Source organism: Anoplopoma fimbria, chromosome 10 (assembly GCF_027596085.1).
Source record: "Anoplopoma fimbria isolate UVic2021 breed Golden Eagle Sablefish chromosome 10, Afim_UVic_2022, whole genome shotgun sequence".
NCBI lineage: Eukaryota > Metazoa > Chordata > Actinopteri > Perciformes > Anoplopomatidae > Anoplopoma > Anoplopoma fimbria.
The window spans coordinates 19,074,616-19,092,163 of NC_072458.1; the positions used below are offsets into that span (position 1 = coordinate 19,074,616).

The 17,548-nt window shown below is 41.7% G+C and overlaps 3 protein-coding genes across 6 annotated transcripts in view; 2 read left to right on the forward strand and 1 right to left on the reverse strand.

The window, feature by feature from the left end:
- The first annotated feature begins 1,274 nt into the window (after positions 1-1,274).
- sync (syncoilin, intermediate filament protein) lies at positions 1,275-4,227 on the forward strand. The gene is made up of 5 exons (XM_054605776.1): positions 1,275-2,777; positions 2,859-3,073; positions 3,670-3,877; positions 3,974-4,098; positions 4,179-4,227. Exons 1-5 carry the CDS (start codon positions 1,275-1,277, stop codon positions 4,225-4,227), a joined length of 2,100 nt encoding a protein of 699 aa, XP_054461751.1.
- Positions 4,228-4,758: 531 nt separating this feature from the next.
- rbbp4 (retinoblastoma binding protein 4) lies at positions 4,759-10,725 on the reverse strand. 2 transcript variants are annotated; one of them, XM_054605778.1, is made up of 12 exons: positions 10,544-10,725; positions 10,017-10,164; positions 8,718-8,863; positions 8,192-8,365; positions 7,887-8,002; positions 7,533-7,693; positions 7,295-7,421; positions 7,107-7,184; positions 6,696-6,772; positions 6,453-6,510; positions 6,230-6,340; positions 4,759-5,662 (listed from the first exon to the last, which is right to left on the reverse strand). In XM_054605778.1, exons 1-12 carry the CDS (start codon positions 10,557-10,559, stop codon positions 5,600-5,602), a joined length of 1,275 nt encoding a protein of 424 aa, XP_054461753.1. In that variant the 5' UTR covers positions 10,560-10,725; the 3' UTR covers positions 4,759-5,599. The 2 variants fall into 2 exon arrangements, with proteins under 2 accessions (XP_054461753.1, XP_054461752.1); XM_054605777.1 differs by having other exon boundaries at positions 10,017-10,167.
- Positions 10,726-11,887: 1,162 nt separating this feature from the next.
- The window catches only part of LOC129097224 (solute carrier family 66 member 2), a 29,783-nt gene continuing 24,122 nt past the window's right edge, over positions 11,888-17,548 (forward strand). The window contains exons 1-3 of one of the 3 annotated variants that reach the window (XM_054606001.1): positions 11,888-11,960; positions 12,149-12,361; positions 13,959-14,092. In XM_054606001.1, coding sequence (XP_054461976.1) covers positions 12,159-12,361; positions 13,959-14,092 — 337 coding nt within the window. In that variant the 5' untranslated portion in view covers positions 11,888-11,960; positions 12,149-12,158. Of the gene's footprint in view, positions 12,362-13,958; positions 14,093-16,903; positions 16,955-17,548 lie in introns of all 3 variants that reach the window. The other 2 variants (XM_054606000.1, XM_054606002.1) reach the window with 2 other exon arrangements.

A 17,548-nucleotide genomic window follows, 5' to 3' on the forward strand; every position in this document is an offset into this window, starting at 1 on the left:
ATAACGCACTGGGGCAGAAGAAACAAGCACATGCGTATTTAAGTAAGTGCCATTAAATATTTCATGTTTACATTTGGAAGTTGACTCCTGGGAGAGGCCTGCATGGTTACTGTTTTGATTTTCTTCAGCGGTTTCCATTGAAATTAGATTAATTCCACAATTACACTATTCCCTTTGATCAAATTTCAATAGGAACAGCTGAAGAAAATCTGAATTCTAACTAGTCATGCTTCTCCAAGGATCCAACTTCCAAATAACTAATTTGCTTACTAATTCTGCAATAAATTTTTTTTAAAAAAACACGCCTCAGGAAGCTTAAAAGAAAGTGATTTTTCTAAATGTTTATTAGGAGAAGAAAATAAGCATTCATGCTCAGCAAACATAGGCCAGTGCTGTCTTTGTGTGGTGGCGGTCTAAAGGAATGTGACTTGTGCCCAAGCCTGGCCTGCAGCAGGACAGCTGCTGAGTGTCATGTCTTTCCCCCGAGCTTTAGCCAGCCATGCATATAACACAATACTTATTATACAATCCTGTAGTTTCTAGCACTCAACATTACTTTTTCATGATCTGACCTAGTTTAACACAAACGATAGAGGCTTGAGCTTTGGCGAGGAACCAGCAGCTCATGAAATGAATGTCACACTTTTCTTTCCATGCCCTTTCTATGTTACTAATCTCTGCCGATGACAGTATCGGGTCAATTTGATCAATTTCCTCTCTGGGAGTATCTGGACAGTCTTGGCAAACACCTCAAAAGGGTGAAATTACAGCTTCATTATCCACCAGGGGGAGAGTGAAACTGCTCATCCATCAGCACGATGACATGTTAGGATAATCTGCTCTAATCTGTGTAATGCCACTAGTTGGCACTTCAGACTAAAGCCCTTTTGTGGGTGTTTATCTAAGCAGTGTTTTGCGGTGTTCTGCATGAGTGGGCTTGTTTGAGGTGTGGCCTGATCATTGCCAAGCATTCGGTTGGTCCTTGGGCATCTAGGCTCTCTGGACAGCTGCTGCTAGCAAACCCTGTGCCCCCTTTTTGCCCAGCTGTACATGTGCTAACGACATCAACATATTTCACACTGAGGTCTAGACAAAAATATAAACCCAACCCGTCTGTCATCAGTGCAAGCGATGCATAGTATTTGTGACATGCAACAACTACAGCTATCATGTTGAAAAGGTTAACATATCCATGTCCCTTTTTTTTTAAGGGATGAAACGCTTGTAAAGGAGACTTCTACAACAAAGAGGGCTACAAGAATTAGGCTAAACCAATGGAGGACGATAACATTTCTTCTGTGTTCGAGCCTCTGTTCATCAAAGAGGAGGATGGGGATCCGAACAGAACCCTCTTGGAACAAAAAGGGTACAAGGCGACTCCATCTGGACTCACCTGCAAGGGAACGCAGCTGAATCAAACGGCTTTAATCAAGCCATACTTGCAGGAGATGGATGAGTTACTGAAAAGCTGTGAGGAGCTCATCGGTGTCCCTTTCGGCTCTCACTTCTCAGCGAGTCACAATGAAACAAGCTTGACTGAATCGACTCGTAGCCACGGCAATGAAGAAGGTACATTGGAGAGATATGGAGAAACAAGCGTTTCCTCCCAAGCGTATCTTTCCACAAGCTACATGGACACCCACATGGATCCGGCCGAAACAGAAAACCCGCCACCACAAGAACAGACGCAAATCTGGAGCAACAGGTGTGGAGCGACCTCTGTAGCGTCTCGCCAAAAGGAAATGCCTCTCACTTCGGCGGGAAACAAGCTGAGTGAAACCATGGTGGCGTACGAGGGTGAGCTCTTGGGGATGCTGGCCAGGCTGGAGAGCTCTATGGAAGAGTCTGGGATGGACTTTGAGCCCCAAGATGCAAGCCAAGAGTATGTGCACATCAGTAAGAATCCTCCTATTTACAGCGGTCCGACAATGGCGCCCGTTGAGCAAGGGAGGCGGATGACGTTGGAGACCCAGCCGATGCAGTACGAATCCTGGGCTGGTCAACATGCAGGGAGAGAAAAGATCTCAAAGGAGAGCAGAAATGAGGAAACAGTGGGTTCTGCAGCAAATGCAGGCTTGCAGAATCATGTGCTTTGCTGTGAGAACATGGGTGGTTTCTCAATGAACACAGACCATGGAGTTCTTGATGCTCACTTCACGTTTTCAAGGCCATCGATGCCATTAGACAGCACAGAAAATGATCCAATGTGCTGTGAAGCGACAAAGGCGGGATACATGTCTACTAATGAAGGCTCGTACATGAAGGGAGACGTAGCTGGGATTGAAGTGGATGAAGCTGAAGAGCTCAAGATGGACACCATTGATCCTGGATCTGGTATGAATGAATTAGACGCACTAGGGTGTCAGATGGAGGAGTGCATAGAGGAGGTACAGCGGTTGGAAAGGAGGAGGAAGGAGCTGCTGACGGAGGTGCTGGAGCTGAGAGGGAATAAAGACAGAGAGGAGGCAGCGGGGAAGGACGAAGAGGAAGAGGAGACGGGGGAGCGCATTGAGAGCAAAGTGGTGGAGCTGATGATTGTATTTAAGAAGGAGGAAGAGGGGAGGAGAGAGGAGAGGAAGAAGGAGATTCAGAGCTTGAGGGAGCAGCGAGCGGAGGAGGAGAGGATGCTGTGGAAGGTGAACCTGGAGAGACAGGGGCTTCACGAGGAGCTCAGGAGGCTGAAGAGGAGGCTGTTCGCCGTGGCTAGGGACTGCGCTCACAACCAGGCCGCCCTGAACACCCAGCACCGCGAGGTGGAGCTGCTGAGGAGAGAAGAGGTAAGAAACACCTCAAGAAAATAATCTTTATCTGAGCATTTCAGAGGAAATCTAGACATTGAAATCTCTTTTTCTTCTAAGGAGAAGCTGCAGTCGCTGATGCTCCAGCTGACGGAGGAGGGATCTCGGCTCAGGGCGGCTCAACAGCAGCAGCTCTTAGACCTTCAAGCAGCGCTTCAGGCCCAGACCTCCAGTCAGACCTCCAGCACCCAGGATGAGCTGACCGCGTGCAGGAGGCACTCCTGTGGAGACATCCAGCAGTATCTGCAGGGGGGGCTGAAATTGCTGGAGGACAGGTGATGTCATTGTCTAGTAATGATTTTTGCAAAAGTTGATGATGTTTGTCAATTTAAAAGATCATTTTCCAAGTAAAGAAAGTCACGGTTTCACAGTGAAATTGAATATTTGAAAAGTGTACAGTTAAATCAGATCCTACACATGTGAATGAACCCCTAAAAAGTGGGCGGGCTCAGAGTTTAGAGTGATACGGAGCTACAGAGCTACAGATTGTCAGCCTCACACACACACACACACACACACACACACACACACACACACACACACACACACACACACACACACACACACACACACACACACACACCACCCTCACCTATTTAAAGATCAGGAGGAAGATGAGGGAGAAATGAAAGTCTCATTTGATTGGATGATTTTTTGATGTTGAGTCAAAAATATTAACAGTTCAACAGAAGACAAAAGACAGAGATTTGATGGGGATATTAATGTAAGATAAGAGATAAATGAACAACTGAACAATTGAACACATGAACCGGGATGGAAACTGGAGAAAAATCTGTTTTTCATTTCACTTGCTCTATAAATAAAGACCTTGTATACTTCTCATTAAACTGTAAATTGTTCTCTCGGCCAGGTATGAACCACTTTTGCTCACATTGCTGAAGAGAAGGGAGGCAACAGCCGAAGCCCTGCTGAAAGCCAAAGATCAGGCCCGGGAGCTGAAGGCCCAGCTGAGACCCCTGAAGGAGGAGATCCAAAGGCTGACTCTCCAGAGGGCCTGTCTGGAGGAGAAACTCAAACTAATTCACTTTCAACGGAGAGAGGAGGCGGGGCAGTATAAGGTGAGCAAGGTGGCAGGTGTGAAATGGACAAGGAAGACGGAAAGAAAGGGCAAAATGTCCTTTATCAGCGCATCAGTAACGATGCTATTCTTACAGGAGACGGTGTCCTGTCTGGAGGAGAGCTGCAGAGAGCTGAAGACAGAGTTAAAGATCCAGAAGAGAAAAACCAAAGAGATAGAGGACCTGAGAGACAGCCTCAACAAACAACTAAATCTTTACAGGTAACATTTGTTCATCTTTTGTGAATCATAATCAAGAAATATTCGAGGGAAAAGCTCTGATTTACACATTTTTCTTACAGGGCTGCCATTGAGGACCATCACAAGGGTGACGACGAGGAGACGACATGAATGTTCTTCATTTTAAAAAAGAAAACTGAGTTCTGTGATTTAAAAAAAAACGATGTGATCATAATTTTGTATCTGCAACATAGTGAACTCCACCATTCAGTTAATGCACTTTACACACATTGAGACATGCTTTTGTCTTTTTTTTTTATTTAGAGCTGTAGCTCGTAGAAAGAGTTTTTGTTATGAATAAAGGCTTTGTGTTCGCTGTAATCCGAGTGCGACTGACGAGTTAATGCCTCTGCATGAAGAGCCGAGAGGGGTTCATGTTCTTATAAGGGCAACATGGCTGGAAGACTAAACAGTGCGACAGAGTAATAGAGTGAGTGAGAGGAAGTTTGAAGCACAAAGTCATCACACCACATCATAAAGAGGTCTGAGCAAAGTGTCACAAGTTCACAACCGAACTCTTTCACTAAGTGGATTATTTTAAGGTTGTTTAAAAATACCCCAAAGCTTAGCAAGGCGCTGATCTTATTAATGAAATATGCAAGTAACACATTCAGATTTTAAGAAAAGGTTGAACAAGCGGAGTCAAAGACCAATGAAACACATTTTATTAAGAATGCACTCACTGTACAGATACAAAATATTGAACATGGAAAAAGTTCAACCACTAATCTATATCACAACAAATGATTAATGTAGGACTATGATGAGGGGAGGTGGGACCACAAACGGACATTTAAAACTCGTTTTTTTATTTATTGTAATTTCATTCAGAAGCAGACGGTGTCAGAACAGTTAGGTGATGAACCTGACTGAAGCAGGGAAATACTGAGATGTTTTTAGGACCATAAGCTAGCCTGAAAACAAACGCTATCAAAGTCAGAGTAAATCTCACTATGCTCTGCATCTAGTCAAAAAGCTGGACTGCATTTTACTTAAAAACATGATTTTTCTTTTGTGCAGAGGGAGCTGTTTACGCTCTTTAAGAGCACGTCATTGTGAATTACCACTTTTTGTGGACTTTCAGTGTGATCACCATCTTAGGTTGTAAAACAAAAAAGCATTTAATTTATTATTCCAAAAGGCATTTGCTAAAACATGTCAGTGTACGAGTGGGGAGAGCCAATTTGATTACAAAAATATATATTTTATACGCAGTGCGACAAAACATGAATGAAATTCTTCAGGAAATAAGTTACTCAGTTAAAGGAGAGTTCTTCATTGTTGAGTATTCAAAAAAAAAAAAAAAAAAAAAAAACGACTTACATGATTACTCTCTTTCTTGTATTTACAGTGATTTACAGCATACAGTGTCCCACGGCAAAGTAGAGAAAGGAAGGTGGGAAGAAGTAGCTGCATGGAAGTATAGAAGATTGCGGTTTGTGACGAGGTTGTAGGTTAAAGACGCACACACAGCAGGACAGAGTTACGCTGTGGCCTCGGGGTCTGTCGAACCCTCGGGGTCTTCATCGTTGTAGATGTTCTCAGCCTTAAAAAAAAGGGAGAAACAGGGTGTCAATCAATCAGCCAATAACTGTCAGGTTCAATTGTGATTATGAGTCAGAAGATTTTTTTTTTTAAATCGAAGACAATTAGAAGAAGATAAACTGTGGGGCTTTCAAAGAACCAAATGTTACAAAAATAAGACTACTACGTGCTAAACTGCTAGGCTTTCTGACATCATAGAGTGTTACTGATGTTTTAGTACCATAAGAAAGTATTACAAAGTAATGAAAACACACGACTGAGTTAGTACACTTGCCATTCCTTTTCTCTGTCTCCTCACTTTACCCTGACTGAATCACTCTAAATGGTATCTAAAAAAAAATCGATTTCCTTTTTGCAGTCGTTAGCTGAAATTTCTGGAACTTCCCTGCAAATGCATTGATGCGTGCTCTGACCCAGGTTAGTCTTCAAAGTAGAGTCGCCTGCTGTCTGTGACCCTTCACAAGTTGTCTCTTCTATATTGTCTTTGAGGGAAAATACTATAGGATTCACGTTCCCTGCCTGTCCATCGCTGACATGTTTTAATAAGTTGCGCTCTCGGCCGTCTTACCATTTGCCAGACTTGCATGATGTTGTCTTCAGACACCGAGCAGATGACCCAGGGCTCGTTGGGATTCCAGGAGAAGTCAGAGATCTTAGCGGTGTGGCCTCCGTGGATAAACTAGTAGATGAGAAGAATAGACGGCATTTTTTGTTATTGTGATACAAACTGATGTTAGCAATAACAGAGAATCTCAACTTTCAAAAGTTCAGCAGGCTTCAATGAGACCCACCAGAAGCTCGGGGGGGCCGTCCTCTGCATCTTCTGGTGACTGCTCCTCTCCGATTTTACTACAAAAAAAACAACAACAGACAGACAGAAGAGTTAAACTTGGTACCAATGCTACGGTATGACAAACCACACATGTTCACACCGGCTAGAATAGCAGGGGATCGTCTCTGGCAACCACAATGTAGCCTGAATGCAACACAGTTAAATTCAGAAGACATTGGGAGTAAGGTGTGGAGATGTTTACCTGAGATCCCAGACGTTGAGGCGGCGGTCTGTTCCACTGGATGCCAGTATGGTCTCATTATGAGGTGACCACTGAACCTGGAACAGACAGTCAAAGAAGTCAAATGAGTTCACCTTGAATAGCAACACAGACGTACAACACTGGAACTCTCCTCATAAAAGATTTAGTCGGGAGCAGTCACCTCAGTGCACAGTGTTTGCTTGGCCAGTGATGATTTATTATAACTTTTTGACTTCTATGTCAGAACGTCTTTCAAGCACCAGGAAAACTTCTTGCTTGAGACCTCAAATTAAAATTGCATCATTGTGATCCAAATGAATCAACGGCCTTTAAACGGACTATACAGATTTGCACACAAGACATCCTGCTCTCCTTATTTGAATAAAATGTCATGAGTGATAAATATCTCACCTGGAAGATCTCATCCTTGTGTGACTCGAAGGAATGCAGCTTCAGTTTCAAGTTTCTTAAGTCCCAAAGAGCCACAGTCTGTGAGCGGAAGAGAGAGAGGTATTACACATACCAGCAACAATATATTCAGTCTTCATTTAGTCAAAGTCAAATAATTACGATAATGATGTGGGGGAATATTCCTTTACCTTGTCTGCAGAGCCGGAGGCGAGGATGAACTCGCTGTAGGGGTTGAACGACAAACAGTTGACCTCTGCTGTGTGGGCGTCGACTGCGTGGCTGGGTTTGGAGGTGTTGTTTGAGCGAGTGTCCCAACTGAGGGGGGAAATGACAAAGTGGTCATGGAAATGTGAAGACGCAAGATCACATAACTAGTCAGACGAACTGTTCCATCTGACAGATTTGACTTATTAACGAGCTCCTTACATCATGAGCTTCTGGTCGTCGGCTACAGATCCAAAGAGCGACTCGTGGAGCAAGTGCCAGGAGACGTCTTCCACCACGGCCGTGTGACCGGTGAAGATCGTCTTCGCCTCCACTATCTTCCCCTCCTTTGGCACGGCGCTTATGTCCCACAGACAGATTGTCTGCAGATAAGAAAAAAAGAGATATATTAATATTCCAGATTCCACATTTAAACACTCCGTAATTTCATGAGATTCAGCGTGAGTTTGTTTGGAGTTTGTGCCACATTTGTAACCCAATAAAACTCCCAAAACCCAAGATACTTGACAAAGTTTTAAAGACAAACACAGCAGTGAACTCTGACTTTTCTCTTACATGGTCATCTGACGCGCTAAGGAGAGAGCCGGACAGATTGGGATTCCAGGAGAGACCGTAGCCTTCTTTCTGATGACCTCTGAGACGCAGATCAGGGTGACACTCTCCAGAAGCATCTGTTGGCAAAGAAAACATCGGACAATGTCTGCTTCTTTCCCCGCACGAACACAAGCCGGTTCGCAGAAATGATGTTAAACAAAATACTATTCAGTCAGCCAAAAAGGAACCATTTAGCCCACTTGACTTAAAAAAAAACCCTGCCACCACACTTTGGGAGTGTCTTGTGCTGTGTGTGATCAATTTACCTGGTTTGGAGGGGTGCTTGGTGTAGTCAAACACCAGCACTTCTGAGGTGGGGGTCTTGGTGGCGATGATGCAGGGGTTCTGGGGCATGTAGCGAGCACGGTTCACCTCTCCTTCGTGGTTGATCTTGATTTCTATCTCGATCTTGCCACTCACTGAGCCGAAGCCTCCAAACTCTGCAGGGAAATATAAGTAGATATGTTTACAGAGACAATGAGGAGGCAAAACATTATTTTCTGGCTAGGGGCAATTGATTTAGGAACGGTAAGTAAAAAAAAAAATGCAATTCACACACGCATCTGATGACAATCCAGTGTCACTCATACCAAAGGAAACTATCTTACATGACATGCAACAATTGAATTGTCTTCTTGATGAGGTGCAAATGTGCAGTTCCCAATAAAAACTAAAACTATCATTCAGTATTATCGTTCCAAAATAATCTGTTTACAGTTTTATTCATCTGCATGTTATCTGTCTCTTTAAAACACATGGAGCTACTATCAATATACAGTTCAGGTCTCCCACCTCCTTTTTCGCTGTCATAATGTGAGGCTTCAAACTGGGCGTCATCGTTGGGCAGCTGAACGCTGGCAATGACCAGGTGATTCTGCTCATCAGACGTGTGAGTGCCCAACACCAGACGGTGCACGCTGTAATCCTTCCCCTCTGGCCTGGTAAGGGAGAAAAAACATCACTTTATTATTAATGCTCAGAGGTCCCTGCGGCCGATCGACCCGGTCACAGCTTTTTTCTGTCCTGGCCCCTCAGTGGTGGAATGAACTCCCCACTGACCTCAGGACAGCAGAGTCACTGCCCATCTTTCGGCGCAGGCTGAAAACTCACCTCTTCAGGAAGTACTACCCTGAGCCTTCCACTTAGCACTTACTGTATTCGTATTAGTCTGTTGCACTTATTGTATTAGTTCGTTGCACTTATTGTATTCGTATTAGTTTGTTTCTGTACTTTTGCTCTGGTTTATGCTCTTAGATGCTTGTTTAAGAAAGGAGATGCACTTATGACTTCTGGTGACTAGTAGTTCTCTTGAACACCTATGTTGAATACACTTCCTGTAAGTCGCTTTGGATAAAAGCGTCTGCTAAATGACTGTAATGTAATGTATAGTGGACAGACAAGGACATGTAATGGAATTTGCATATACAGCACTTATTGAGTTTATTGTAGTCAGACAGGACTACAATGCATGAGTGACATGACTCTAGGGGGGAATAGAGAGTAAAAACAATGTTGCTTTTCTCCCAAAAATCAACTTTTCATCTTGTTGCTATTCAACATCTCTTGTCTTAATACAGCAGTCCTCAAATATGCTTGTTTTTGACTCACACATCTACCATCACCTCTTCAAGAAGTACTACCCTCAGCCTTCCACTTAGCACTTATTGTATTGTATCAGTTTGTTGCACTTATTGTATTCGTATTAGTTTGTTGCACTTATTGTATTCCTATTAGTTTGTTGCACTTATTGTATTAGTTTGTTGCACTTATTGTATTCATATTAGTTTGTTGCACTTATTGTATTCATATTAGTTTGTTGCACTTATTGTATTCGTATTAGTTTGTTTCTGTACTTTTGCTCTGGTTTATGCTCTTAGATGCTTGTTTAAGAAAGGAGATGCACTTATGACTTCTGGTGACTAGTAGTTCTCTTGAATACCTATGTTGAATACACTTCCTGCAAGTCGCTCTGGATAAAAGCGTCTGCTAAATGACATGTAATGTAATAATGTAAATGTAATAATGTAATGTAATAATGTAATGTGATTAATGTCATTCACACTTGAGTGCTTGCCAGGTAGTCGTGTGTACCTGGAGACGTCTGGCAGCCACTGAGCAGTGAGGCTGGGCCACTCCAGAGCGTGGGTCATCACCAGGTCATACAGGAAGGGAGTGTTTTTCTTCCAGATCTTGTACTCCTCATTGATCACCCTCTCCTCCACAGCATCATCAAAGGCTCCTGCTGGAGAGAGACACAGAGACAGAGAGAGAGAGAGAGAGAGAGAGAGAGAGAGAGAGAGAGACGTGTGTTAAGACATCATCCATTCATCAGACATGCAGAGGACCAGTTAAAGGGCCCAGTGCCTCTCAATGGGAGTGTTTACACCAGCAGTGTTAGCTCAGCATGCTAACACAGCTTTATGCTCTTGCTAGCATTAAACATAAACACACGTGTAGGCTTTGTTGTTGTTGTTATTACTTTGGTAACCATGGTAACGTGTATAAAAATTGGAGGATAAAAAAAAAAAAAAAAAAAAAAGGGCTTTTGTTATGGCGGCTAACGCTAGGCTAGGCTAGGCTAAGCTAACCTAGCTTAAAAAAGCATGGCTATGTCTCACCTTCTTTATCCGCCATTGCAGGTGTGTTAAGTATCCGATGGGCTGAATGTTTGAGGGTAATTGAGATGCTTGAGAAGCACCTCCCCCCCTAAAAAAAATAAATAATAATATATATATATATTATTATACCTCCTCTCGCCGGCAGAGAGGCACACGGTGAAAGGCGCTAAGCTAACAGCTAACTAAGCTAGCCGAGGGGGAGTGACGTAGGTGCGTTCGCGCGTTCTGTGCGAAGCGGGGAGGGAGGGGCTTCGTTGCTCGGCAGCCGGGGGGAAGAGCTGACCAGTAGATGGCAGCAGGGGGCGGTGCTGCCTTCAGGGTCCCTGAATGTTGTTGGGTGAGCGGGACTTTCGAGGAGGGGGAAATAATACAACCTAATACAACAAACATTTGTTGTATTTATAAGTAAATAAAAAAGGTGTGTGGAAGGAAGTATGGGATTGGTATTAGGGATAATCGATTTAATACATACAATGTAGAATATGTTTAGAAAAACACCAAGGAAAGTACATAATCATAATTTATACTTAAGAGCAGCAGGAATTACCAAAAAACTTGAAGTATTCATTGGCACGCAGGAGGCGGTGCTGCCTTCAGGGTCCCTGAATGTTGTTGGGTGAGCGGGACTTTCAAGGAGGGGGAAATAATACAACCGTTCTCTTTTATAGAAAAATACATTTATAGCATGAGATTTAAATGTCTCCTTACCTCTTTATCTCCTCTCTAAGGGATGAATGAAAATAATCAAAATTAAATCATTGAAACGACAGTTAATTGACATACAAGTACTGATAAGGAAAGCAGTAAATAAGAAGTAAATAAAAAAGGTATGTGGAAGAAAGAATGGAATCAATATTAGGGATAATCGATTTAATACATAAAATATAGAATCTGTTAAGAAAAACACCAAGGAAAGTACACAATCATAACTTATACTTAAGAGCAGCAGGAATTACAATTGTTTTGAAGTATTCATTTATTGCTTCACATTCCGTCCAGCAGGGGGTGGTGCTGCCTTCAAGGTCCCTGAATATTGTAGGTTGAGCGGAACTTTAGAGGGGAGCGGTTAATACAGCCGTTCTCTTTTATAGAGAAATACATTTATTGTATTTATAAGTAAATAAAAAAGGTGTGTGGAAGGAAGAATGGGATTGGTATTAGGGATAATCGATTTAATACAAACAATATATAATCTGGAAAGCACACAATCATAACTTATACTTAAGAGCAGCAGGAATTACAATTGTTATGAAGTATTCATCTATTGCTTCACACTCCGTCCAGCAGGGGGCGGTGGCGGTACTGCGCCTTTAACGCTGGTTGGTCAACCTTCAATAAACACCAGCGAAGAAGAAACACACAGATGAGCCAGTCAGAGAAGAAGCAGTCACATTTTTGGGGAGCTTGCTTCTAGTAGGTGATTACAAGTTTATTCCCTTTGTCCAATGGCATTTTATCCAACCTTTGGAGCTTCTTCTTCTGAGTTTTGTGCTAAACTAAAGCATGCATTAACATAAGTGTTGATACATGTGACGTATTGAGCAGGTTGCCAGCCTTCTGCAGAGGAACAGTCAGCTGACATCACTCCCACAACTCTCTGCACAGGCTGTTGATCATGGAGGATGAGATGTTTGACCAGATTGTTTCAGTGTTTCACAACCTGGTGTCGTGGGTGGCTGCTGGGGCCATGGTGTTTGGAGGGGTGGTGCCTTACATCCCCCAGTACAGAGACATCAGGAGGACCCAGAATGCAGAGGGGTTCTCCACATATGTGTGCCTGGTCCTCCTGGTGGCTAACATCCTAAGGATCCTCTTCAGGTAATGCATCAATAACCCTGTCTGTGCCAAAACCAAAACAAGGCCAGCTTCTGTTGTGTGGTGCCAGAGCTCCATTCAAAAACCTGCTAATTTAGTATTTACATGTAAACAAAAGTATAGCCTGTACCTTATAGAACAAAAGTAAAGATGTTCCAAGAATTAATGTTGTATTCTGAGAAATTCGGCTGGATGCAGGACACAAATAAAGCAACCACTCACACTAGTTACCAGTTGCATAAGTTATCTGAATAACAGGTGCTGGTGGATTGGATGCATGCTGAATTAAATTATGGTTTGTAATTATCTTAAATTGACATGTGCATTTCATTTAATTAGTCAAACTGAAGTACTTACCAGGAAGGCAAAAGCACATGGGTCCCTGACTAAAACAGGACTATGAAAAAAACAAATATTAAACTACTGAGCAGAATCAATCCCCCTGTCTGTGCCAAAACCAAAACCAAAACAAGGCCAGCTTCTGTTGTGTGGTGCCAGAGCTCCATTCAAAAACCTGCTAATTTAGTATTTACCTGTAAACCAAAGTATAGCCTGTACCTTATAGAACAAAAGTAAAGATGTTCAAGAATTAATGCTGTATTCTGAGAAATTCGGCTGGATGCAGGACACAAATAAAGCAACTACTCACACTAGTTACCAGTTGCACAAGTTATCTGAATAACTGGTGGATTGGATGACTAAAACAGGACTATGAAAAAAACAAATATCAGAATGGGTTCCCCCTGTCTGTGCCAAAACCAAAACCAAAACCAAAACCAAAACCAAAACAAGGCCAGCTTCTGTTGTGTGGTGCCAGAGCTCCATTCAAAAACCTGCTAATTTAGTATTTATGTCAAAAAGCCTGTTCCTTATGAACAAAAGTAAAATGTTCCAAGAATTAATGCTGTATTCTATTCCTGGATGCAGGACACAAATAAAGCAACTACCAACTAGTTTTATAGTTATCCTGGTGGATTGGATGACTAAAACAGGACTATGAAAAGAGATATAGAACAAAAATAAAGATGTTCCAAGAATTAATTCTATATTCTGAGAAATTTGGCTAGATGCAGGATACTAATTATGACCAATAAAGCAACCACTCCCACTACTTAGCAGTTGTTATTCATTCTTCTAAATGAATAACAGGTGCTGGTGGATTGGATGCATGCTGAATTAAATTATGGTTTGTAATTATCTTAAATTGATATGTGCATTTCATTTAATTAGTCAGACGGAAGTACTTACCAGGAAGGCAAAAGCACATGGGTCCCTGACTAAAACAGGACTATGAAAAAACCAAATATTAAACTACTGAGCAGTTTACACTAAACTGTACCAGGCCAACTAATCTAATTTGGCAGGTACATGGTGGATAATTTAGAGGGAGAAAAATTACAGTGGGGCCCATCTTGGATCCTTTGTACAGGGAAAAATACATGTATTTCCTCTATGATATCTTTACTGGAGGTTAAACATTCTCTACAAACTGCTGCCATCATTTCATTGAGGCTGTCTTTGCCACAGCACAGAAAATCAAGCATGTTGTCGTTGTATTCCATGTGGAAAAGCTTTCTTCTGTTTTATTTTTCTTCATCAGATTTGGCCGCTACTTCGAGACGCTGCTGCTGTGGCAGAGCATCATCATGATCGCCACCATGCTCATCATGCTGAACCTGTGCACCAACGTCCGCATGGCCGCTGAACTCAACACCAAGAGACGCTCCTTCATAGGTCAGAAACCCTCTGCAGGGCCTCTCTGCGGGGCAGATAAAGCTCGGCTATCTAAGTTTACTTTGCGAGAGTGTGTTTTTTTAATGCTGCTTCAAATGTTATGTGCATGAAAGAACGTGTGTGTGTGTGTGTGTGTGTGTGTGTGTGTGTGTGGGAGTCTGGGAGCGAGGGTGAGAGGATGTGTGATAGAGATGTGATTGTGTGTGAGAGTATAAAAATATCTGAGAGCAAGCGAGAGTGAATGTGTGAGTGTTTGTAGGAAATGTAAATACATGTGAATGATTGTGCATTAGAGTGTTTGAGCAAGGTGTTCACAGGTCTCCTCTACTCCCTGTGTGTCTGACCACAGGGCCACTCCTTAAAATTGTATTTTCTTTTAAATAATCCAGTTAAACCGGCTTCAAAACCTGTTTCAGACTACGAGTGAAATTTGACCACGTGTAGTAGAACGTGTTTGTAAAGAGTCTTCTAAATGAAAAACCCTGATTTTAACTGCACCTTAATACTTATGAATGAACATTTAAAATGATCATATCCATCTGAATATTAGAAGCATCACATTTTTTTGTGCTATTTACAATTTTCAATTAGTAGACAGTCTAAAAACAGTTGATAGATGCCTAATATTATACTTTATTGTATGTTTAGAAGGGGAAATTTAGATTTACAAGGGCACCTTTTTTACTATTCTGTTAATACTAATACTTAGTTTCAAATGATATAATAATGATTGAACAAATCTATTTGATCATAATGTTCCTGTAGGAAGCAATTGAGCGAGAGAGAAATACACCAAAGTGTTCCCAGTTCAAAGCCCACTGCCATGTGCGATAAAGTTTAGTGAAACTGTGATGTTTCTGTTCCAGAGGTCAAACCTGTACATGTTGACACTTAAGATCCTGTTTTTTTTTTTTTTTTTTTTTAAATGTACATTCTTTAGACCATAAGGAGCAGCCCTTTGTGGTTTTCTAAGTCATGTGTTTTAAGCCTGTATCACATGTTGTAAGCAGCGCTCCTTCAACGGGATTGGATGCTTCAGCTATGCTTCCTGTCCCTGTGGCAGTCTGTCTGTAGGCTCAGTGTCAGATGACAAAACAAACACGAAATGAATGAAACTCTGGGAATCCAGTACAGAACGCACTGAAGTCCCCATTCAAAAAGGAAAACCTGAAGCCGTAGGAAAGTCAGCAAACAGTTTGGTGTCAGGAAAAATGTCCATATGGACTTTACAGATTGCTGATTTACTACAATGCAGTTGAGCTTTTTTACTTTATATATGTGTTGTGTGCATTATGTGCAAACCATTCATATTTTTTGTGGGGAAAAAAAAAATATTTGTCAGAAACGTTCAGCTGTGAAAGCTCCAGGAATAGTTTGTCATTTTGAGAAAGAGGAAGTAACTGCTTTCTTTCCCTGAATTAGATGAGACCATCGACCAACCAGCACCTCCAAAGTTCACTTATTATCATGTTACATATTGTTTGTTTAATACAGACAAAACTGAAGTATAAAAACTACAAGTTGTACATTAACGGAGGGTTATGTGCAGGACTATTTCCTTACCAGGAACATTAACTTCTTGTAGTAAATGCAAGGTTGATGTAAGACGCAATCGAGACACTTGAGTATTGAGATATTACGTTTTGTGATACTGTACCGATTCTCAAGAGCTTAATGGAGAGTTTACATGCAAAGACTCAGATTGCATACAAAGTAGTGCTTTGTTGTTGGATGTTACAGGGATTGTTATGCAGATCAAACTGTTCTGATTGCAAAAAAATTACTCTGATTTTATGCAAATGGCAGTGTGTTTGTCCTAAAATTTGATTTAAGCTCGCAGTATATCGCCTTGCCTACGGTATAGAAATACATCACTATATAATAGATAATATATTCAACTGTAACCCCTGTATCATGAGAGGTATTGTATCGCTAGATTCTTTCCAATAATCAGCCCTAGTCTACCAGAGGAGGTTGAATAAGTGTTTTCCCAAAATGACTATTGCCCTATTAACTATAAATCAATATCAGGTTTTTCTTGATAACATTACATAGCCGTGACTTTATAAGCAGCAATCAAAGTTCAAGTTTAAAAGAAAAAAAAATAATTTTCCCTCATTTAACACTCAAAACTGAAGCAAATCCGGTGTGTGTGTGTGTGTGTGTGTGTGTGTGTGTGTGTGTGTGTGTGTGTGTGTGTGTGTGTGTGTGTGTGTGTGTGTGTGTGTGTGTGTGTGTGTGTGTGTGTGTGTGTGTGTGTGTGTGTGTGTGTGTGTGTGTGTGTGTGTGTGTGTGTGTGTAGCCTGGTCAACAAAATCAAACCGCTTTAGTTCTGAATGGTGACTTTGCTTTTTTCTAACTGAGCCCTGCCCACTTTAAACCATTAAGAATATTGCAGACAAAACAACAAGTACTGAAATCTCTCAACAGTGTCTTTGTGTAGGACCCCATCACTCGTCGTAAGAAGACTCTAAATAAATGTTTTCGGGGGCCTTTCAGGTGCAGAGAGGCCACATATACTGGTGAAACTGTGCCGGTGGGAACGCTGCTGCCCTTTTGTGGTATTCTGCGCCAAATGATGGATTAGTTCTATCACTGTAATAATCAGTGATATAACTAATCCGCTCATCAGACAACCAGTTTAGAGGTATCACAAATGACTCACGATGACCCGAAATGTCTGACCTACGAAGTTTGACACATGATAGCTCACCTCTGGTTTTCCTGAAAAAAATGAAGAAAACCAAGCTGTTTTCTTTTTCCTTTCCCTGTTTTTTCCCTTTTTTCTTTATTTTATTTTCTTGCCTGTAGCAACAGACAATAAGGACGAGGAGATCAGAATCCTTAAGAGGCTCTTTCTGGGTATGTACAGATCCTACTGTGTCTGCCATGAAACATCAGTTGTAGTTCATCCGCCTCTCCATCTCTGTGTGTCGTGCATGATGCCTACACTGACTGATGACTAACACCATTACCACATGTCTGGATGAAGCACGAGTCCATTTCACCCGCATGTAATCTTGCTGTTGCATCCGTGTTTTGATTCACTTTTCGTCCATTGAAGCCACCGCTGTGATGCCTTCAATGCATGTTTCACCTCACGCCCTCAGTAAGAACGAAGGATCAGCTTTCATTGAAAAAAAAACCCTGTGTGGAAGGGATTTTTGCATGTATTCTTTTGTGCTTGAATCTGTCATTTATATGAAATGACAGTTAAGAAAGAAATCAAAAGCTCATATATATTCTGACTCACATTAGCTCTCAGTGATTTAGAGTAGACTTACATGCTGAACCTTTATTTATCAGCCTTTTACTGACATCTTGTAGTTTTTCTAACTTTATGCTTCTGTTTTTTGCAGTTTGAAATGATTGTTTGATATTAGCTCAAAAACCAATTTTTTTTGTGTGTTTTTAATGGCCCTTAAACTGGTGCATGCTTATTTTATCGTGTCCTTA

Bases quoted from the DNA above. Each gene is read 5' to 3' on its own strand.
- sync (XM_054605776.1), top strand. From the start codon at position 1,275: ATGGAGGACGATAACATTTCTTCTGTGTTCGAGCCTCTGTTCATCAAA. The intron at 2,778-2,858 runs GTAAGAAACACC...TTTTCTTCTAAG, and splicing joins AGCTGCTGAGGAGAGAAGAG to GAGAAGCTGCAGTCGCTGAT. The intron at 3,074-3,669 runs GTGATGTCATTG...TCTCTCGGCCAG, and splicing joins CTGAAATTGCTGGAGGACAG to GTATGAACCACTTTTGCTCA.
- rbbp4 (XM_054605777.1), bottom strand. The intron at 6,341-6,452 runs GTGGGTCTCATT...CTCATCTACTAG, and splicing joins ACGGCCCCCCCGAGCTTCTG to TTTATCCACGGAGGCCACAC. The intron at 5,663-6,229 runs GTAAGACGGCCG...CTTTTTTTTAAG, and splicing joins TCATGCAAGTCTGGCAAATG to GCTGAGAACATCTACAACGA.